The 23,602-nt window shown below is 43.0% G+C and overlaps 1 protein-coding gene across 1 annotated transcript in view; it reads right to left on the reverse strand.

Annotated features, from left to right (window-relative positions):
- Window positions 1–1,577: 1,577 nt before the first annotated feature.
- The window catches only part of SERTM1 (serine rich and transmembrane domain containing 1), an 86,144-nt gene continuing 64,119 nt past the window's right edge, over window positions 1,578–23,602 (reverse strand). The window contains exon 2 of the mRNA XM_073613304.1: window positions 1,578–5,898. Within this exon, the coding sequence (XP_073469405.1) occupies window positions 5,457–5,789 (333 nt within the window). The 5' untranslated portion in view covers window positions 5,790–5,898 and the 3' untranslated portion in view covers window positions 1,578–5,456. The remainder of the gene's footprint in view (window positions 5,899–23,602) is intronic.

The raw sequence follows: 23,602 nt of genomic DNA on the forward strand, positions 1-23,602 counted from the left end.
GACGAAAGCTATTTGCTACTGCCCTGTTTATAGTCCCGACGTACGTGTTTTACGTCACCGCGTTCAGAACGATCAGATTTTCCGACAACTTTGTGTGACCGTGTGTATGCAAGACAAGTTTGAGCCAACATCCGTCGAAAAAAATCCATGGATTTTGTTGTCGGAATGTCCGATTAATGTCCGACCGTGTGTACAGGGCATAAGTGTCACAATAGAAAGCATTTCCTTCTATTACTTTTCTGGGGACAACCAAAAATTTTGGATTACCTACTACTTTTATTTTCAATGAATGGTAAACAGGACAAACAGAGAGGGTGAATCTCCTTAACGGGGGCACAGACAGCAATAAGCACTGGCAGTTCTAATCCATCTCCACTCTATCCAAAACTTTAAAAAAAGGTTTGCCTTTAGTTATACTTTAAGAACCCCCTTCAACCATGCAAACCACCATAACAGAAGGCAGAGTGTTCCTCTCCCCGCATCCGCTGTCACATTTTTAAAATGGCACAGCTGTGTGGGGCTCTGCCAACATAGCTGTGCCATTCATTCACAGAGATCTGTGAATGAAAAAACTACATGTCCCATCTTCCTCCATGGAAGATAGATGTGCAGTTTTAATGAACTGGGATGGGACATGTAGGATACCTTGTAGACAAAATGCTGCGTGATTTTGGTAAGAGGGATGGTTTGGGTTATTAGGTATGGTGTATGTGACCATGCTTCATATTCTACCCTGAATATGGGTGTGACATAAAACATGGACTGATATATTAATGATTTGATATATTAATACTTTATATGTGGACTAGACAGTGGTATTAGCAATGCTGATATAGTATCATACAGTATAACTGGGATAATATTTACAGAGAATGTGCTAATACTGTTATGACAATGCACTCAACTGAGTTAAATATAAAATTTAAAAAATGGTGCCCATATACGGGATAACAATTGAACAATCAGCTATCGTAATAAGCCGATTGTTCAATTTTTATCCCGTATATGGGCACCATTTTTTAAATTTTATATTTAACTCAGTTGACTAGGGGTACTTACATTGTAACTCACCCACTCTTATGATTACGTAATATTTTTATTTTCTGTACACACCAGTTTGTTTTAATAAACGTTTTAAAAGTACTCATGCATCAGAAAATGCGCCTTCTCTTTCTTCTTGTTGGACAGGTTGTCTATATCTTACAGTCTGACACTGGGCAGAAATTTTAGTTTTTCGGGGAGCGAATACAACTAAATAACAGCATACATTCTCATCCCTGAGAGGTAGTCCTATAATATAATAACAACTTACGGCCCACTCACACTGTTGCGCTTTTGATGTGTTCCCATTGACTTTCAATGGAAGGTGCCTTTTTGGTTTGCTTTTGAATAACTGCACCAAAGATGCAGCATGCAGGACTTTTCAAATTGCAACGCACTTGCAATGTGAACAGTTACATAGTTTTAATTCGCTTTATTGCTCTGGAAAAGCAACCAAAGCGCACCAATGTGAAAGGGGCCTTAAGAATAAAGTTTCAGATGTTTATAAATGCCCATTACTGATTGGTTAATTTAAATTTATGAAAAAATGACAAAATGTATATATTTACATTTATTTTTACAGTATGTAGCACAGACAATTAAAACATTTAACATGATATTTATACATTGGTGGAGATTGTCAAAGGCACAGGATTAAGATCCATTGCAAGGCATAAAGTACTGAGGAACACTATGAGGAAAGTGATTCATTTATCACACCAGTAGCATCAAGGGATGGCGCTGTCAAATATTACTATGGTTAGTGTGCTTTTCTGAACACTTTGTAACTGGCAGCTGAATTTAAAGGTTACAATTTGAAAAATAAATGATCATCATAATTCATTGTCAAGGAATCTATTAACCAGAATACCCTGTTTTTATTGAAACGCTCATGTATGCATGTTGATATCCATTCTGTCTGGAATTTTCATCATTTTGATTTACATTATCAAGCACTGCTTAAAGTGGACCTGAACTCAAGGAGTGAAGATTTACTATATAACAGAGAACATCTAGACATATTTAATTGTGCTTAAGTTTTACACTGAGGCTGGGTTCACATTATTACACTGCAGTAACACGCACATTACCACATCATGCATAAACACACATGTTGCTGCACTGTGGTGTCACATTGGTAACGGCAGCCCAATACCTTACCAAATGCATTGCAGCACATCAGAATGCATGGTATAACACTACTATGCATTTTTGTAAAGTCTGTTAGAAAGAATAGGGCATGCACCTTTTTTGGTGCATTAGGCAGCCTGTTCAAGTGAATGCAGCATAACACATGTTAAAGCATTGCAACAGTGCAAATCCAGCCTGAAGGATCTACCTTTTGCCTTGAATTACTCCTGAAAAATAGCTGTGCCCTCCCTGACATATGTGCCTAGTCCCTAGGCACTCTTGTCCTGTACCCTCATAGATCATCTAAGGCAGAGGTCTCCAAGTCCAAACTTTTTAAACAAAGGACTGGTTTAGTGTCCTTCACACTTTAGGGGGGCCGGACTGTGGCAATCGGGAGTATAAAATGTCCCATCATCAGTAGGACTATACAATCCCCCATCATTGGCGTCAGCGGGAGGAATTGTGCCCCATCATTGGTTTCATTGGGCCCCATTGTTGGTGTCATTGGGAGGAACTGTGCCCCATCGTTGATGTCATTGGTAGGAAATGTGTCCCATCATTGATGTCATTAGGAGGAATTGTGCCCTTCATGGTGTTAGCAAATAAAATAGCATCCCAAGGGCCAGATAAAAGCAAGCTAAGGGCTGCATCTGGCTCCTGGGCCACAGTTTGGAGACCACCACTAATCTAAGGCACTGCTGAGGGCCCACAGTGCAAAGATCTTGCTGCTTCTGCTTCATGAATTTTCTGGATGTGTGCACTCTAAACTTCAACACCTGCTTCTCTGATATTTCCCCATCAGTCATCAGATCATCAGTCATTGAGGGGGGGAAAGGGGATGGGGGCTTCCCTGCTCCTTACCAAGATGGTTGCCAGAGACACAGTATGGAGCAAGCCATGTAAGTTAGTACTGTGGAAAAGATCAGTTGCTTGAAGCCTACAGACAATACTGATTTAAATAGTTATTTTCCCTTTGTTTGCATTTTTGAGCACAACTTCCATTATACAAGTTCTCTTGTCCAAGCAAAAACATTTTTATAGTTTACATATGAAGAGCTATGTTAATCTTTACTTATAACATTTTAACAATTTTGTCTTTATTTTTGGAACTGGAAAGACAGTCGATACACAAATACACACTTTAAGATCATTGGTAGCTAGTGTGAGCCCAGATGTGTCTGTGACGGCCCTCATCATTGACAGCTGTTTTAAGAACATTAACTGAACTGGTCTATAATTTTAATAACAATTTGGGTCTTCAGTGCAGCAGAAAGAGCAAACCTACCCACAAGGGAATTCATCAGAGTTTCACCTCGGTGTGGTAAAATAAAATGGTTTTATCTGGCCTCATTATAAAGCAAAGAGCACATTTGCACAATGTTCGTTGCCTTTTTATCATAAAGGTCATTTGATGTTTGTTAAGCATTTCACATATTTATGGATGATTCCCGATAAGCCGTTTTGTTGCTCTATATGGTAGGTAAGTGCCATGCTTCTGGAATGAATGTTTTGAGAGGTTTTGTGAGGTTTGCTTTGTTACAGAATTGTGCTGTTTTTGGCCCACTCACACGATGGCTCCCTTTGGTCAACCTTGCAAGATAATTATTATAGGAAAAAAAGTGCTATTGATGACAGGGTTTGTTTGAGCTTTGGAGCATCCTATGACTTCTCTGTTGTTTGAGCATTTGGAGAATCTTCACTGACTTCATGCATGCTCTAAATATTTACTGATTTACCCACAAGGGCAAGAGTTGGCCAGAAAAGAGCAGATTAAAAAAAGTAATTAAAAACTGTAATTATTGTGCTTGTGTGCTGCCAACTCTTGCCAATGGGTGCCTTAAAGAGAATACAGTTCTGACTAGAGACATTATTTTATTCACAACCTTAACTGAATGGTCCAGTCAACCAAAAACTGATACTTTGGTTATGGGTGTGTTGTGTGTGTAGACTGATTTATAAACTGGCTTCAAATAGTGATCAGGTACTCTGCACAAGGACTTACTAGAAGTTTTGAGCATTGCCCACCATTCAAGTAAGAAGTGAACAATCCAGTAGATTAAAGCAATACCTACAACCCAGATAGCAAGGATAACTGGACACAAATTTGTGTTGAATTGTAAGTCTTTCAACATGCTGCACATTTACACTGGCCAGTTGTAAACTCGCAGAGCACTTGAAGCACAAGTTCTAGTTGACATTTTACCAATTTGTAGCAAATTTGCGTGGCAAGTCTCTAGCAAGAGCAAATTTGCAGTGGTCTACAGCAAGAGCTCTGCAAGTCTACAGCATGAAAATTCAGCCACAGTGACCCCTGTGGTGGAATGACTATTGCACAACTTAACAGAACCAGTATTTGCAGAATGTTTGCAAAGAAAGTTGATCTGGAGTCATGGAATGCAGACTTGCCTCAATTCTGCAACAAACTTGTGAAGCTTGGCAAGTCTAGCAATAGCTTAGCAAGTCGTTTTCAAACTTGCAGCTCAATTGCTTGCTATCTGGGAATCAGGGCTGATAAACAGGTTCAGCTAAGCCCAACAGCATTCATTTTGGCTGGACTGTCCCTTTAAGGGGAAAGATCATTTGGTTTGGTGATACACTATTGTGTTGCTTATGTTTAACAGCTTTTTGTACAGCCCATAGTAAATAAGCCAAATTACATCTCTCAAAGTAAAGTAAATAAATGTCATGCTCAAGTACATATACTACTCTTAAACCATTGCAACATATTGTTTTCATAGCTATCCCACAGGTAAGATGTAATACTTCAGTACACATATATATTATCCCACCTTTTACCTAAAAGTATGTTAAACTTGTGCTAGTTTGGCCCTTAAATATTGTGCATGCCAAAAAGAAAAAATATAATTAGAAATATTTATCTCAAAATAATCTCTTTAAAAGTAACAAATTTACAGATGACTAGTAAATGCAAGTATAATTGCCAAGTATGATAGACATACAACGTGTGGCAGGTTATGCGCAGGAGAAAAAGCACAGGTTGGTGTTTAGATCAAGAGTTCTATAATATGAAGGACTTTGATCTCCCAGAGGGTCCTGATTAGAGACAGTACATTTGCTTGATAAGTTCATTTAACATGAGAAACATTCACGTTGACTGAAACTGGGCACAGAGCAGACGAAACGAATAAATGACAAAAGCAAAATTGAGATAAAAAGCAGCATCATATCAAACAGAATAAGGAATGTATGTTCAGATTCAAAGGTGTTATCCACATGCAAGAATTTCAGATTTCCTGTCTTTAAGAATTCAGTTTAATCTCTTTTTATGAAGAAAGGTTAGAAAAAGAAGACCTCTGGGAAGAAATACTACAAACTTCTAAGTTAGTGAAGGAGCTCCCTGCGTCACTTGTGTATTCAGGATAAGATGACGTTGAGGATATGATATTTTTTAGTCTCTGAAGAGCTATAATTAGCAGCAAAAGAAGAAAGGCCAATAGGCTAAGAAAGATGGACACGTAGACGTAAACGTTTGATAAACGGTTGGGTGTTGATGATGAGGAATCCACTGAGGTTGAGAGAGAGGTAGGGAACAATTCCAAGAATGTTCCATTCCCGATGTCTTCTGGTAGAACTGCTGAAGGACCAAATCCAGACATGGTGGCATGGGCAATGTGTTGACTTTTCAAAAAGATTCAAGTCAGGACATCTTTGAAAGACACCAGTGAAGTTATAATTCAGTCATCCACTTTAGTATGGAAGATCAACCTGAAATATATAAGGCATTTTAATTGTATAATATATGCAGTGCTAAAGAAAACCTTTTGACATTTCACTATGTTGCTTTGATAAATGCTAAACGATAGGTACATTTTACCCAGAAGCTGTTGAATTGTTAATAAAAGATACACTGCAGGGCAAAGTGACAGTGTCTCTGCAAAGTGCCTCTATGATCTCCTTACAGTATGTTTACGTTGCTGTTGCTTCCTTACTTATCCTTCCTCAGTCATTACTGACACTTAAATCGGTAATATCAGCAACAAGGGGGTATGGTGATATCACTTCATTCATTATGTGACAGTGCTCAGCTCTAGCGATTGGCTGCTAAGCCCAAGCACTGTTACAGAGCAGGAAGTCATATGCTCCCCCATACCAAGGAGCACCAACAAAGAGCAAGGTGATGCTGGTAGGTGAGTATAAGTGGGTCATTAGGGGCATTTGCAGAGACCCTGTCTCCATGAACATGGTGACAGTTTCTCTTTACCCGCTTGAGCTTTTATCCAGTATACCTCATATTGCCCACAGAATTTTTTACATTTCTGATACAGTCTTAATATTTTGGCAATAACTTAGAATAGCAGGGTAATACATATATCTTTTTTGGTGGGCAAAACTAGTGTTACTGTATATAAAAAGTGTAAATTTTATTCTATAGTTTGTCCCCTTTAAAATGACACATAAATTATGTTTCTGGTCCAAAGCATGTTGTTATTCACAAACGAAATAATGTCTTTTTTTTTTTTTTAAATGTCATGTATTTTTGGAAATTTGTTGCTACATAAATAAATTAACAGTGCAAACAATGCAAAAAACATTAACAAAACAAACACAAATGAAACATATTAATGGTAAATAAATGAATAAAAATCAGCAAAAAAATAATAGCTCAAGGAAGATGGGATTGAGGGAGTTAATCAGGTGTATACTAGGCACACCAAAGATATTTGGTTGAAATTATCTTGGGCTTACCAGGTGCTGGTCCATAATTAGTTGATGCATATTTGGTTTCTTAATGTGAACCTGTTAAGTCCCAGAAAGAATCTAAACTAACAATATAGCAGGAAGCATGTAGGGCTTTGAAGCATCTATAGTGGACTTCAAATCAATTTGTGTGGACTTTTACTTGGACAGTATTCAAGGCCCAGTGTATTAAAGAAAGTGCTTATTACTAATCGTTAACAGCTCTTGCCAAATAGGTTACATTTAAAAAATTGTATCACCATTTCTTTTTTAGGTGAGTGTTTGAGGTTACAGTTTTTTATGTTCTTTTGAGTTTGAGCTTTATTTTATTTGAGTTTTATTTTGTTAGGGTCTTGTATTTATTTCATTTTTTTAGGGGGTCAGCAGCAGCATCAGTAGCATGAATCTGTTGGTGTTAACATAAGAGTTGGCCGTTGTTTCTAGCATAACACTGCAGATCATTGAGGTGCTGTTTACTGCACCAAAACACCACAATTTACAAGGAACCCAAGCTACATAGTTTACAGCGCACCAAAGCACCACTTATACCCCATACAACTCTTCTGATAGCTACAAATAAAAATAGGGAATAAGCCCCACACTATCAGCAACATCTGGCAGGCCTACAGAGAGGCAGAAGTTCCCATTCAGCAATAAGAAAGGTGAGCAGCCTCTGTGTCCACAGGCCAAAACCGCAGTCGTGGAAGTGGTCCATCATCTATATCCTTACTGACTCCAATCATAGGACCACTTTAGTTGGCTTCAAAAATGTTTCAGCAAGATGAATTCCGAAAACTAGTGCTGGAAACCACAGCCTTGGAAAATGCTTGCATATATGACTGAACTGTATTTACAAGCGAGGCAATCTTATGTGATGTCACACTGCTGCTTGGTAACATCAATGCCTTTCAAAATGGTTGCATGCTTTCTCTTGGAATACTATAAGATTTGCTCTTGCTCCTTATTTTGCTTGTGTTCATTTAAGTATATTTAGAGCCAAAATTTTTATTTTTTTATCATATTGGATAGAATCGGAAATGGTTAAAATCACTGCCGGGTTCTTATTTGCCATTTGGGGTGGTTTTACTTTATTGTCTGCGCCAAGTGGGCCAAGGATCCGCAATGGAACATTTCTAAGCAGTAGTGATATTTGACATTCTTTGTCAAACAAAAAATTAATTGGATCATGATTAACGATAAGATGACCTGAACTTTACATAACCACCAAACTTAATTTGATAATACTAAAATTGATAACTAAAATTGACTTCACTTATACTAACGACCCCCCCTTTTTTATCTTTTCTTTATTTTTATTTTTATTTTAGTTACATTTTATTATAACTGGACTTTGAAAAACCAAAATCTAAATTCATGATCATTTGAAGAAACCTTGATTTATAACGTCAAGCCTGTTTTGTATGATGTTCCTCTTACAATATCGCCAAACAACATATTAGCTCAATTATATATTTTTGCTATCATTTCTATATTTGCATTGGTCTCCTCCATAATGGTTATGTCCCTACAATTACTAGGGATATTACTCATCTATGGTCATATTAATGAATAATTTATCTTTGTTTGTTGTATATCCTGGATATGTTTTTGTGAATATGTTTTATTATTAATAATATGTTAATTATTTCCATATCTGTTATCATTTTTATATCTTTGTCCTATGACATGAAAACCAATAAAAAGATTAAATACAGAAGATTTCCCCATTATTCCAGTTGTAGGGACAACTTGAAATTCTGTATTTTTCCCTTACTTTCTGTCTCTGTGTCAATGGTCACCAGGATAAACTATAATATAGATAATAACGTGAACTTTCCCAGCAGGGACACAGGCAGCAATAAACATCTAACAAGAGTTCTTTCTCTTCCCAACTCTATCCAGAATTAAAAAGAAAACCTTTGGCTTTAGATATTCTTTAAATCCTTCATCATAACATTCTATCAGCTCCTCCGTATATTGAACTCTATTTACCAGTGCCTTACTAATACTAAAAAAATAATAACCATAATCATCATCACCATCATCATATCAAAGGTTATTATCAGTATAAACATAAATGATAACTAAAAAATGTTAAATGCTGTACTATAAAACCACAACGGCAAAAAAAAAAAAAAAAACTCCCTAAAGCTGGGTACACATAGGCCGAATGTCAGGAGACACTGGCAGGTTAAATAAAAACTGTCCGACATTCAGCCTGTGTGTATGTCAGTCTGTCCGGCCGGCCGACTTCTGTCGGATGTGCATGCCAACCAGCTCCCGATTAGCGCTCTCAGCCAATCGCAGAGAGTGCTGATCAGAGTGTTCTGGCAGGGGGGCCATTCCCCTGTCAGAACACAACAGCTCAGCAGAGGGGAGATCGCTGTATTATTGTTGGATGGTTAGTACAGCATCTCCGACCAGAGCTGACAGTTTTTTTTCATGGTGTATGTACTGTATGCTTATATAATTAGGTTATATCTTTTATGTGTGTAGCAATTGTGAAGGCTTGTCCAGAAAAGATAAGGAGTGTTAAATTAAAGATTTATTCATTAGAGAGGTATGAAGGAGGGTAGTCCTGTCCATTGGCTCTTGTAGACATTCTACTTTTGTAGATAAAGATAAAACTAAAACAAATGGAACTGTCAGAAATTGTATCAACCTAATTGGTGAAAAATGCTAAACATTTACAAAAAGATTGCAAACATTACACATTTTGAGCATTTTTCATTAATACAGTCTTATTTAAAACATCATTAAGCTATCATATTTTAGTTTTGTTTTTGGTCTAAGCTGCATAAAGCATTTTTTCAGCCAAGGAACAAAAAAATAAAAGTCAGCAGTTGCGAATACTATAAAAGGACACTTACCTATCCAAGGATCCAACGCCGTTTTCACTCGTGCCGGTTCTTCACTGGTCTTTGGGTCCCCGGAGCCAGGATGTTTACTGTGGGAAGCTGTGCTTTGTGAATGGTCCCGTAGTCTTCTGGGATCTGTGATATGTCCCAGAGGGTTGCAGGCAGGGGATAGGGTTAGGGGAACATTTGGTGGATCCACAACAGCAATCCAACCGAAAGTGGGAGCAGGTACCTGTCAAAACCAGATACTCGCTCCTCCCCAACTAAAAAAAAGTTCCAAAAATGGTAGGGGGGATAGGTGGCGGAAAAACAAAACTTTCCCTCTTGGATATGTCAAAATATATACATTTATTAAAGCTCTTTCAGCACTTAAAGTCCATTTCCAGTTCTGTAAAAGAGACTCCCTGGCCACACGCAGAGCCTTAAAGTATAACAAAAGGCAAAACTTTTTTTTTGTTTTGGATAGAGTGAAGAGGGATTTGAATACCTGTCAGTTTTTCTTGCTGTCTGTGCCCCCCGTTAAGGAGATCCCAAATATTGGGTTGTCCCCAGAAAAGTAATAGAGGGGAAATCTTCCAATGGGGGCACACTTTTTTGTTGACCTGGGGGTCCCCAAATAATTCCCTTAATTTGCAAGGATTTCCTCTCACTTCCTGTTTGGCTATGGGACAGGAAGTTAAGGGAAATCTCTCCAATAGGACACAGATGGCGAAAAAGTTTTGCCTATAGTTCTACTTTAAATCCAGCAGTCTAAGTGTCTGATGACAATTCATGTTCCTCATCTTCTTCTTCAGCAGTATATTGTCTTAACTGCTGCACAAAACTCACATAATGACATCTAAATGATGTACTGTGCTGCAGTATGGGAACCTAGATTGATGTGATGATGCACCATCAGGGTGTGCAGGTGGCAGCCTGGGCTCACAGGAAACATGAATGATGCTGGCCATCATTCAGTCTAAAAGAGGAGGGACATCTAGTGGCAGAGGGGGATTTCTGCAGGGGCAGAGGTATAAAAGAAGGACTCCTTTATTTAAAACTGTTCAGTCACTGAACCTTTTTGCTGTGCATCTAATCAGAAATCTTTAACTGAAGGCAAAGGCTGCTATATCCCACCTTCTGTAAACCTATTTGAAATGTATACATTTGTTATTGGTTTTGCAAGCCCTGAAATTCTCAGATGCAATTCCACAGCTATTTGTCTTTCACTCTGCAGGTCTCTGTGAGTTCACGGACTGCAGAATTTCCTTATTACGGCAGTCCTATCACATTGCTCACTTCATATTCTGGCAGCCTAAAGGCCAAACTCATCTTTTGTAGCAGTTGTCACTAGAACAAATTAAGTATTCATTGTGATGAGTCTGCATTCTATGGATGTGCTTCGAATTACAACTTCTATCTTTAGGGCTTCTAATGAAATTTTAGCAGGCTCCACATTCACTGCTACGCATTGTTTTTAGAATATCAATAAATAAAAATCTGAGTTATTATTTACACTATTTCAAAATTCTAAATGTAGCCAAACGGTAAATGAAAGTGGAACTTTTAGTAACAGCAAATGTTTGAATTATTAACTTCCTCATAACACAATTTACAACAACAGTGTTTTATTGTCTGTTTTTTTTTTTTAGTTTCAGTTTTTTCAATAAAGCACAATCCTTGAGCTCTTTCCAAATTACTTTTAAGCTGAGATGATGGCATCAGTCTGCTGCAGACAAGGGGAAGCGTTTCCTCAGTCTCCTTTTTCCCAGTGGTCAGACTATGAGGGCCGATTCACATCTGTTTGGTGCATTCGCACTTTTTTTTTTAAAAAAAATCACTTTTTTGAATAAAAAAATTAGACAGCAGTAAAGTTAGCCCATTTTTTTTTAATATTGTGAAATATAATGTTACGCCAAGTAAATCGATATCCAACATGTCATGCTTCAAAATTTCGCCCACTCGTGGAATGGCGTCAAACTTTTATCCTTAAAAATCTCCATAGGCGATGTTTAAAAAAATTCTACAGGTTGCATGTTTTACGTTACAGAGGAAGTCTAGGGCTAGAATTATTGCTCTCCCTCTACCGATCGCGGCAACACCTCACATGTGTGGTTTGACCACCGTTTTCATATGCGGGCGCTACTCACGTATGCGTTCACTTCTGCGCGCGAGCTTGTCAGGACAGGGCGCTTTAAAAAAAAAAAAAATTCTTATTTATTTTACTTTATTTTATTTCTTTTTACTGTTTTTTTTTTTTTTTTTTTTTTAAATTTGGATCACTTTTATTCCTATTACAAGGAATGTAAACATCCCTTGTAATAGAAAAAAGCGTGACAGGTCCTCTTAAATATGAGATCTGGGGTCAAAAAGTCCTCAGATCTCATATTTGGACTTTAATGCAAAAAAAAAAAAAAAAAGTCGTTTAAAAAAATGCCTTTAAGACAAATGGGCGGAGCTGACGTTATGACGTCACGTCCGCCCTCCTATGGTATGGAGACGGGTGGGGGCCATCTTAGCCTCACTCGTCTCCATACCTAGGAAGTGAGAGGACCGTGGGAGAGCGGCAGGAGGGGGGTGGAACCTCTCCCGCCGCCGATAACAGTGATCTCGCGGTGAACCCGCTGCAGAGACGACCATTATCGTGTACAGAACCGCCGGCCCCAAAGATGGATACCTCGGTTGTGGCAGCAGCTGCTGCCGTTACCGAAATATCCATCTTTAAAGTAATAACGTATATATACAGTGGCCGGTCGGTAAGTGGTTAAAGGCAAGCAGAAGTCAATATTTGGTGAAAAAAGTTTTATGATTTTCTTTTTTACATTTAAAGAACTCATTTTGTTCTTTTATTTGCTCCATTTATTTTGTCAGCAGGTCCTGGCAACTTCACTTGAGGTGACAGGTACAGCAGAAAAAGCCTTCAGGACTTGGAAACATTTGTACATATATTGAAAATTGACTTTATAGGCACACCCATACACATCAAGTTTCTTAAAATATAGTGTATACAGTCAGGCCCATAAATATTGGGACATTGACACAATTCTAATCTTTTTGGCTCTATACACCACCACAATGGATTTGAAATGAAACGAACAAGATGTGCTTTAACTGCATACTTTCAGCTTTAATTTTAGGGTATTTACATCCAAATCAGGTCAACGGTGTAGGAATTAAAATAGTTTGTATACGTGCCTTCCACTTTTTAAGAGACCAAAAGTAATGGGACAATTGGCTGCTCAGCTGTTCCATGGCCAGGTGTGTGTTATTCCTTCATTATCCCATTTACAAGGAGCAGATAAAAGGTCCAGAGTTCATTTCAAGTGTGCTATTTGCATTTGGAATCTGTTGCTGTCAACTCTCAATATGAGATCCAAAGAGCTGTCACTATCAGTGAAGCAAGCCATCATTAGGCTGAAAAAACAAAACAAACCCATCAGAGAGATAGCAAAAACATTAGGTGTGGCCAAATCAACTGCTTGGAACATCCTTAAAAAGAAAGAATGCATCGGTGAGCTCAGCAACACGAAAAGACCCGGAAGACCATGGAAAACAACTGTGGTGGATGACCGAAAAATTCTTTCCCTGGTGAAGAAAACACCCTTCACAACAGTAAATACAGAGGGTTCACCACAAGATGTAAACCATTGGTGAGCCTCAAAAACAGAAAGGCCAGATTAAATTTTGCCAAACAACATCTCAAAAAGCCTTCACAGTTCTGGAACAACATCCTATGGACAGATGAGACCAAGATCAACTTGTACCAGAGTGATGGGAAGAGAAGAGTATGGAGAAGGAAAGGAACTGCTCATGATCCAAAGCATACCACCTCATCAGTGAAGCATGGTGGTGGTAGTGTCATGGCGTGGGCATGTATGGCTGCCAATAGAACTGGTTCTCTCATATTTATTGATGATGTGGCGGCTGACAAAAGCAGCAGCATGAATTCTGAAGTGTTACGGGCAATATTATCTGCTCATATTCAGCAAAATGCTTCAGAACTCATTGGACGGCACTTCACAGTGCAGATGGACAATGACCCGAAGCATACTGCGAAAGCAACCAAAGGGTTTTTTAAGGGAAAGAAGTGGAATGTTATGCAATGGCCAAGTCAATCACCTGACCTGTATCGGATTGTGCATGCATTTCACTTGCTGAAGACAAAACTGAAGGGAAAATGTCCCAAGAACAAGCAGGAACTGAAGACAGTTGCAGTAGAGGCCTGGCAGAGCATCACCAGGGATGAAACCCAGCATCTGGTAATGTCTATGCGTTCCAGACTTCAGGCTGTAATTAACTGCAAAGGATTTGCAACCAAGTATTAAAAAGTGAAAGTTTGATGGATGATTGTTAATCTGTCCCATTACTTTTGGTCCCTTAAAAAGTGGGAGGCACATATACAAACTGTTGTAATTCCTACACCGTTCACCTGATTTGGATGTAAATACCCTCAAATTAAAGCTGAAAGTCTGCAGCACATCTTGTTCGTTTCATTTCAAATCTATTGTGGTGGTGTATAGAGCCAAATAGATTAGAATTGTGTCGATGTCCCAATATTTATGGACCTGACTGTATATAAGTCTCATGTACATATCCTTGCACAGCAGTGTGTGTTGTCAAGCACACAAAAGATTCACATGTTTGTGATATGGTCGCCTGGTCTTTACCTGGCTGCTGTCCCCGGTTTGGATGGGATTCCTCACCTCGGGGAGATCTTCATCCCTGTCCTTCGTCTTCCCTTGTATATAGGTTGAGCGTCGCTATTGGACCATTTTGTAAGTTATAGACCCCCCCCTTTTTTGAGAGGTGGTTCCCTTTTTAAAGGGTATCCTATATTTATAGATATGTTATTGATTTCATTTCAGAGCATCTTACTCCTGATGAGAGGCGTGAGCCATGAAACGTGTGTCGAGTACACTTTGAACTGATGCCCAGACAAGTTTGGCTCACTAAGAGCAAGTGCTTATGTTTATTATTGATGGATGAATGATCTATGAAATTGTACTGCTAATCATGTTGTATTTTACTTTGTATAATAATTGTATGTGTATACAAGTGAACTGTTATTTACAGTATATCATGTCTTTTACCAAAGATTACTGATACGTTTTAACTTGATTTGGAATTAATAAACAATTTAATGATAAATATAAACTAGATATTTATTCAGTGACATGCCTCATACAAAGTCCCATTCTTTCCTCTTCCTTTTTTGTTAAAAACATTTCTTCCCAACATCTTGAACTAAGAAACATAATGACCAATCACTGGCATGTTTTACAGGAAGATCCTACTGTAAGAAAATATATCGGCCAACGCCCAGAGATTATCTTTAGGCGAGCAAGATAACTGCATGATTAAACTTGTGTCTAGTCACTATTGTGGCACTTCCAACTCTTCTAGGCTTCCCAAAGGTATACACAGATGTGGCAAATGTACTTTTTGCCCCTGGATTAACCCAGGTACTAATTTTATACTCCCTAATGGAGAACGGTTCACCCAGGGGTGGAACTAACGCCATAGCGACCCACGCGGGCGCTATGGGGCACGCAGCCGAGTGGGGCCCGGTGAGGATGAGAGCACCACCGGCACAGTCTCCCAGCCAGGGGAAGAGAGAGGAGAGAAAGAGGCGAGCTGTCCGTATCAGCAGAGAGCGGAATTGCCCACTATAATAGCTTTCATGAGAACTTCCAGTGTTCCCAGGGCTCACGTCACATAGCTCCACCTCTTGGCCCGGCGCCTTTGATAGACAGAACGCCGGTCCAATGGGGGACGTGTGACGTCATCAAAAGCGTCGGGCCAAGAGGTGGGACTTTGTGACGATGAGCCCCGGGAAGGCAGGAAATTCAAATGAAAGCTATTACAGCAGGCAATCTGCTGATCCAGGCGACTTGCCTCTTCCTCTGCACAGGTGAGGCTGTATGGGGCACAGGCAGGCCAGGCTGTATTGGGCACAGGCAACGTTGTATTGGGCACAGGTCATGCTGCATTGGGCACAGGCAGGCCATGCTGTATTGGGCACAGGTCACGCTGTATGGGGCACAGGTCACGCTGTATGGGGCACAGGTTACACTGTATGGGGCACAGGTCACGCTGTATGGGGCACAGGTCATGCTGCATTGGGCATAGGTCACGCTGTATTGGGCACAGGTCACACTGTATGGGGCACAGGTCACGCTGTATGGGGCATAGGTCACGCTGTATGGGGCACAGGTCACGCTGCATTGTGCGCAGGTCACGCTGTATGGGGCACAGGTCACGCTGTATGGGGCACAGGTCACGCTGCATTGGGCAGGGGTCACGCTGTAAGGGGCACAGGCCATGCTGTGTGGGGCACAGGTCACGCTGTGTGGGGCACAGGTCACGCTGTGTGGGGCACAGGTCACACTGCATTGTGCACAGGTCACGCTGTATGGGGCACAGGTCACGCTGCATTGGGCACAGGTCACGCTGTATGGGGCACAGGTCACGCTGCATTGTGCACAGGTCACACTGTATGGGGCACAGGTCAGGCTGCATTGGGCACAGGTCACGCTGTATGGGGCACAGTTCACACTATATGGGTCACAAGTCACGCTGTATGGGGCACAGGTCACACTGTATGGGGCACAGGTTACGCTGCATAGGGCACAGGTCACACTGCATTGGGCACAGGTCACGCTGCATTGTGCACAGGTCACGCTGTATGGGGCACAGGTCACGCTGTATGGGGCACAGGTTACACTGTATGGGGCACAGGTCACGCTGTATGGGGCACAGGTCACGCTGTATGGGGCACAGGTCACGCTGTATGGAGCACAGGTCACGCTGTATGGGGCACAGGTCACGCTGTATGGGGCACAGGTTACGCTGCATTGGGCACAGGTCACGCTGCATTGGGCACAGGTCACGCTGCATTGGGCACAGGTCACGCTGTATGGGGCACAGGTTACACTGTATGGGGCACAGGTCACGCTGTATGGGGCACAGGTCACGCTGCATTGGGCATAGGTCACGCTGTATTGGGCACAGGTCACACTGTATGGGGCACAGGTCACGCTGCATTGGGCACAGGTCACGCTGTATGGGGCACAGGTCATGCTGTATGTGACACAGGTTACACTGTATGGGGCACAGGTCATGCTGTATGGGGCACAGGTCACGCTGTATTGGGCATAGGTCATGCTGTATTGGGCACAGGTCACACTGTATGGGGCACAGGTCACGCTGCATTGGGCACAGGTCACGCTGTATGGGGCACAGGTCATGCTGCATGGGGCACAGGTCACGCTGTATGGGACACAGGTCACGCTGTATGGGACACATGTCACGCTGTATGGAGCACAGGTCACACTGTATGGAGCACAGGTCACACTGTATGGGGCACAGGTCACGCTGTATGGAGCACAGGTTACGCTGCATTGGGCACAGGTCACGCTGTATGGAGCACAGGTCATGCTGTATGGGGCACAGGTCATGCTGCATTGGGCACATGTCACGCTGCATTGTGCACAGGTCATGCTGTATGGGGCACAGGTCACGCTGCATTGGGCACAGGTCACGCTGTATGGGGCACAGGTCACGCTATATGGGTCATAAGTCATGCTGTATGGGGCACAGGTCACGCTGCATTGTGCACAGGGGCACAGGTCATGCTGTATGGGACACAGGTCATGCTGTATGGAGCACAGGTCGCGCTGTATGGGGCACAGGTCACGCTGTATGGGGCACAGGTTACACTGCATTGGGCACAGGTCATGCTGCATTGGGCACAGGTCACTCTGCATTGTGCACAGATCACACTGTATGGGGCACAGGTCACGCTATATGGGGCACAGGTCACGCTATATGGGGCACAGGTCACGCTGTATGGGGCACAGGTCATGCTGCATTGTGCACAGGTCACGCTGTATGGGGCACAGGTCATGCTGCATTGGGCACAGGTCAGGCTTTATGGGACACAGGTCATGCTGTATGGAGCACAGGTCACACTGTATGGGGCACAGGTCACTTTGTATGGGGCACAGGTCATGCTGTATGGAGCACAGGTTACCCTGCATTGGGCACAGGTCACGCTGCATTGCGCACAGGTCACGCTGCATTGACACTAGGGCGGCTGTGGGGGGGGGGCTGTTTGTAGGGGGAGCCCCATACAACATTTTGCTATGGGGCCCTGTGATTTTGATGTCTAGTTACGCCCCTGGGTTCACCCTTAACTTTTTTGCTAACTGCGCAACACAAGATATTCTTTGTTTAATGCTCTGCAAATGCGGGGAATTTTATGTGGGGAAGACAGACAGACAATTTAAGCAGAGGATAAATGATCATATATATTATCCGGCCAATAGGAAAATGCTTACCCCGGTAAGCCACCATTCGGACCTTTATCCCAAATCGGTATATCCTTTGTTTAATTTATTGCTCTGGCTGTCATCCCCAAAAATCCAAGAGGTGGTGAATGGGATAAGTTGATCCTCCAAAGGGAAACGCTATGGATTGAACACCTTGATGCCATACATGCTCCTGGCATAAATGAAATACAGTCCTATAAACCCTTTTTATAAGAACGGTAACAGTACTTCAAACTATATACTATATACATTGACTTGGGTTCTCAGTCTATGTGTCAGGGCTGGCTCAGCCCTTCCTTCTCTGAGCTGGCCACTCAGCTGTCTGCTAATTGCCAGCTCTCATCTCTCACCACAGTTAACCAGCTGTTGTGGATCTGCTCGTCAGTCCAGCCTACTTAAAGATCTCCAACTCACTTCATTCCTGCCTTCGCCTTGGTCACATCACAGGAAACCATATCCTGCGTTCCTGTTTAAAGACTGGCTTTGCTGACATCCCTTCTGGCTCCTTATCCTGCTTGCTGTTCCTCTACTTGGATCCCTGACTTCTGGCCTGGCTGATTACCCGATCTGGTTACTGAACTCTGGCTTGGCTGATTACCAGATCTGGTTACTGAACTCTGGCTTGGCTGACTACCCGATCCGGTTACTGGACTCTGGCTATGCTTTGACTACGCTTACTCTATTTACCTTTTTATTTTTATTAATAAACAAGTGTGATTTTACTGTACTTCTGTCTCGGTCTGGTTCATGGTTTCTGACAGTAGGCGAAGGCCATGAATTCAGAAGATACAGTCAATCCACTGGTAATATTTTTTCCAGATTGGATGAGCAAGATCACAAACTCTCCTGAGTCGCACGGCTCACCTGGAATCCCCCACTGTGGCTGCTCCGGTACAACCTGAGTTGCAGTCCGTTCCTGCTGCTGTACCAGTTTCTGTGCAGGCACCCGACTTGAGTATTACCTCTATAAGAGGCATGTCTGGTTCCGCCCGCGCCTCCCCAGCGATTTGGGGGTGATCCAGTTCAATGCAAAGGGTTTATCAACCAAGTTTAGATATACTTTGTGATGCTGCCCCAGGCATTTCCCACGGACAGAAGCAAAGTAGGGTTTGTGATATCTTTGCTTTCTGGGAGAGCCTTGGCCTGGGCTATCCCTCTATGGGAGATGCAAAAACCTGTTGTCTTGAGTTACCCTGAGTTTGTGGCCTCCTTTAAAAGGGTATTTGACGTTCCCGCACGCTCCGCTTCTGCTGCCAAGTGCCTCATGTCCATCAAACAGAGTACGAGAACTGTTGCCGACTACGCCATTGAGTTCCGTACTCTGGCAGCAGAGGTTGCTTGGAACAATGAGGCCCTCGTGGCTGCTTTTTTCTCATGGTCTCTCAGATTCCATCAAGGATGAGATAGCAGCCCAAGATATACCCACTGAGCTGGAGAGCTTGATCTTGTTTGCCATCCTCATTGACTCCAGACTCAGAGAAAGACTTTCTTTTAAGGAGCGCTTGCGGAAGCCTCCTGTACATTTGCCTCCGAGCTTTGCAGTCCTACCCGTGGCCTCCCTCACCTCCCATGCCTCCTGGTACTGAGTCGGTCAGGTCATTCGGTCACCATTTCTTGGGCTAAGTCGTCTATCGAGATACAGGCTCTAATCGACTCTGGGGCTGCAGGCCTGTTCATTAATGCTGCCTTTGTATCAAAGCACTTGATTTCACTGCAGCTGCGTGACACTCCACTTGCCATTGTGGCTCTTGACGGGAGACCTCTACAGCCTGCCAATGTGACTCATGAGACGGTTCCGTTGTCCATGGCTGTAGGGGCTCTTCACCATGAGATAATCCAATTCCAAGTGATTTCCTCTCTTAAGTTTCCGCTGGTTATTGGTTATCCTTGGTTACAGAGGCACAACCCCTCTTTTGATTGGCTCCGTGCTGAGGTTCTCTCCTGGTCACCACAATGCAGTGAAACATGCTTCAGGAAGGTAGCCAAGGTTCTGTATACCTCTTCACTCTCCTCCCTGCCAGAGGAGTACCGTGATTTTAGCAATGTCTTTGACAGAGGTCAAGCCGGTAGTTTGCCTCCACACCAGCCATATGGTTGCGCAATTGACCTTCAACCTAGTGCCACTCCCCCTGGTGGCCGGGTTTACCCTTTGTCGGTCTTGGAGGATAAAACCATGGAGGAGTATGTTGCAGACGCACTTTCTCAGGGTTTCATCTGCAAATCCTCGTCTCCTTCTGGTGCTGGTTTCTTCTTTGTGAAGAAGAGGAGCGGTGAACTGAGACCTTGTATTGATTATAGGGTTTTCAATCGTTTCACGATTGAGAATGCCTACCCGATCCTGTTGATTACAGAGTTATTTGACCGCCTCAAGGGAGCAACGGTTTTCATTAAGCTTGATCTGAGAGGGGCTTACAATCTCGTGAGGATTAAGGAGGGCGACGAGTGGAAAACTGAGTTTAATATCAGAACAGGCCATTATGAGTATCTCCTAATGCCTTTTGGCCTTTGTAATGCCCCGGCAGTTTTCCAGAAATTTATTAACAATGTCCTCCGAGATTTGTTGTAGTTATGTGTGGTGGTTTATCTCGATGATATCCTCATATTTTCCAACTCCCTGGAGAGCCACCACACAGATGTCTGCCATGTGCTTCAGAAATTAAGAGAGAACAATCTCTATTGTAAACTGGAGAAGTGTGAATTCCATCCGGAACAGGATAAATTCCTGGGCTGTCATTTCCACTGCTGGTTTTTCGATGGACCCAGATAAACTTTCATCAGTCCTACAGTGGCCTTGACCCATTGAGTTACGTCCTCTGCAGCGTTTCCTGGGTTTTGCCAATTATTATCGGAAGTTTATTCGTAACTTCTCGTCTCTGGTCAAGCCCCTAACCGATATGACCAGAAAGAACGGTAACTCAGAAAATAAATGGTTCATAGGGGGATGGGCGTGTGACGTCCGCACGAGGGAGGAGCCCAGCGTCAGCTCTGGCGGAGGTGTAATGACAGAGCGCCCGGATGCTTCGCCGTGTGAGAGACGGCTGAGACACGGACCGGGCTAGGCACAGTGGCCGCTTCCTGGGCTGTTCCGCCTCGCCTCCCGTCCCCCCCCTCCCCCTGACCCCCCCCTCCACTGAGGAGACAGAGGAAGACGCCATCCACGGGCCACTCTCCCGTCCATGCTGAGGAGCAGAGTTTAGGCTGCACACACACAAGCAACATTCCTGGCAGATGATCTCCCTAGAGACTGACACCGTGAAAAGACTCAGAGGCTGGGGATCCTAACTCCTAACTCAGGACGTGTTCCCGTGACTCACCATTGGTACGGTAGGGAAACAACGCATCTGATTGAACCCCTAGTCACATGTAATACAAATTGGAAAACTGTGGACAAAAGAAACAATGACTGAAATGCTGTAAAACTAACAATATAACCCCGGTCTCTTAAATCCAGCACTAGCAGCTTGATATTTGACAACTGCCTGACCAATGAACTGTGTTTTCTCTCATTAACACAAGAATAGAGTATCAGTAGGAATTAGAGGAAAATTAGAGGATGTCTGATTTTTCCAACAAGGCTGGGTACAGATAACTTTCTTCCCGGGTGGTAAAAAGTGGGCCAAGAGCCTGCTCTTCATTCCTACTTTCCCTCATTTGACTTTTTGGTGCGAATAAAACCCCACAGGCTATCTTTTTTTTGGAGAGGGGGAGGCCTGGAGGAGGCGGGGACAAGGGAGAGAGGAAGGAGGTGGTTAGGAAAGAAAGGGGGAATGTAAAATGCACAGCAGCCAAAGCAGAGGAGCAACTAAATCCCCCTTATACATAACATCCCCTGTGAATCGTACCAAGGCCAGCTGTGAGTGGGACCATCTCTCCCTGGACTGTAGACTGGTCAGACGTTTGGAGCTCTGAGCTTTGTGGACGACACGGGGCGGTGGGGTGTATTACCCCCCCCCTTTTCTTTTTTTTTACTCCCCTCTCCCCCTCTCCTGAACACCACACTTGGACCGTCCCACCACCCACCTATACAGTGAGGGTATATACAGGACAATTTCAGCCCTCTGGGCGGACATTAGGCCCAGGGCAAATAGACCTGATCAAGGGGTAGCTGTAAACGGCAGCAGGAGGAGAAAGCATGAAAGGCCGCTCAACGCGAACATCTGAACCCCAGAGTACCAGAGAAAGCCTTAACACCAGCTCCATCCAAAAATATTTAAAAGAAGCAAGCGCCAAAAGTCCTAGTATGGAGACAAAACAAACAGGGTCAAAAGAAAAAAAGAAAGAGCAACAGAAGCAAAAAGGGGGCCAGGGGGACAAAGCCCGCGAAGAATTGGATATGGAGGGGGCATCTGTCTGGAGCTCGACGGAAGAACAAAGGATAATGGCGCTCGTACCGAGTAAAACAGATCTCATAGAAATGTTTACCAAGTTAGAAAGTGTGATAAAATCTGAAATATCTAATGTCCGAGCAGACATGGGTCACCTCCTGCGTCGGGTGGAGGAGGTGGAGGAGGTCACAGAGCGCCACACCAAAGAAATCTCCGAAATAAAAGATCAACTTAACAAATTGCGAATTGAAAACCGCAACATGATATTTCGACTGGAGGAACAGGAGAATCAAAGTCGGCGACAAAACCTACGCATCAGGTCAATACCAGAGCAACAGGGCGAGGATCTAGGGGAAAAGATGAAAAAAATCTTTAACCCTATAATGGGAAAGCGAATAGAAGAGCCCATCTTGATAGACCGGGTACACAGAGTAAGAAGGCCTATGCATGTAAAACAGGACTCTCCTAGAGATGTGATAGTTAAATTCCACCAATACGAAGATAAGGAGAAAATATGGAAGATCTTAAAGGGAGCCCCCCCCATAATGTTTGAAGATAAAGAGCTACAGATATTTTCCGACCTCTCTGCAGGAACACTTGCCCGTAGAAGACAGATGAGACCAATCCTGGAACAGTTAAGGAAAGCAAATATCAAATACAGCTGGGGGTTCCCAACATCCCTGGTTGTCTTAAAGGACGGTAGATCGAGCAGGATGAGATATATGGAGGAAGCACGGGACTTCTGTGACAGCCTGGGCATCCCCATCCCAGATATGTCTCAGGTTAAATTTGATTGAGAGACTTAGAGGACTAAAACACTAGAATGTTCTGACCTGTGGTTGGGGTGGCGGGGGGGGGGGGGTGCGGGATGGTGGAGAGGGTTTTTTTTTTTTTTTTTTTTTCTTTTTCCTTCTCCCGGTCGCCCCCCCCCCTCCCTTCTCTTGTCTCTTCCCCTCTCCCGTCTGGTATGCAGCAGGGGGAGTGCCTTGAGCCTTAAGCTAAAATGGGAGCCGGGGGGGTGCTGGGTGGTGTTGTGACTTGTTGTACTTGGGGGGTGTGGGGGGGGGTGGGGGTTCAGGGGCGGTTCTACCATACTAAGGAGACAAGATACCTCTCATACACTTCCCTCCATCGGGAGGGAGTGTAAATGCTAGAGCTCTCGTTGGAGCTTCACCCAGAGGAGGGAGTTCTGAAGATTGGAACGAGAGAAGTTCCAACCTGGGGGACTCAGGGTGTCAAT

Source organism: Aquarana catesbeiana, linkage group LG02, assembly GCF_042186555.1.
Source record: "Aquarana catesbeiana isolate 2022-GZ linkage group LG02, ASM4218655v1, whole genome shotgun sequence".
NCBI classification, from domain to species: Eukaryota; Metazoa; Chordata; class Amphibia; order Anura; family Ranidae; genus Aquarana; species Aquarana catesbeiana.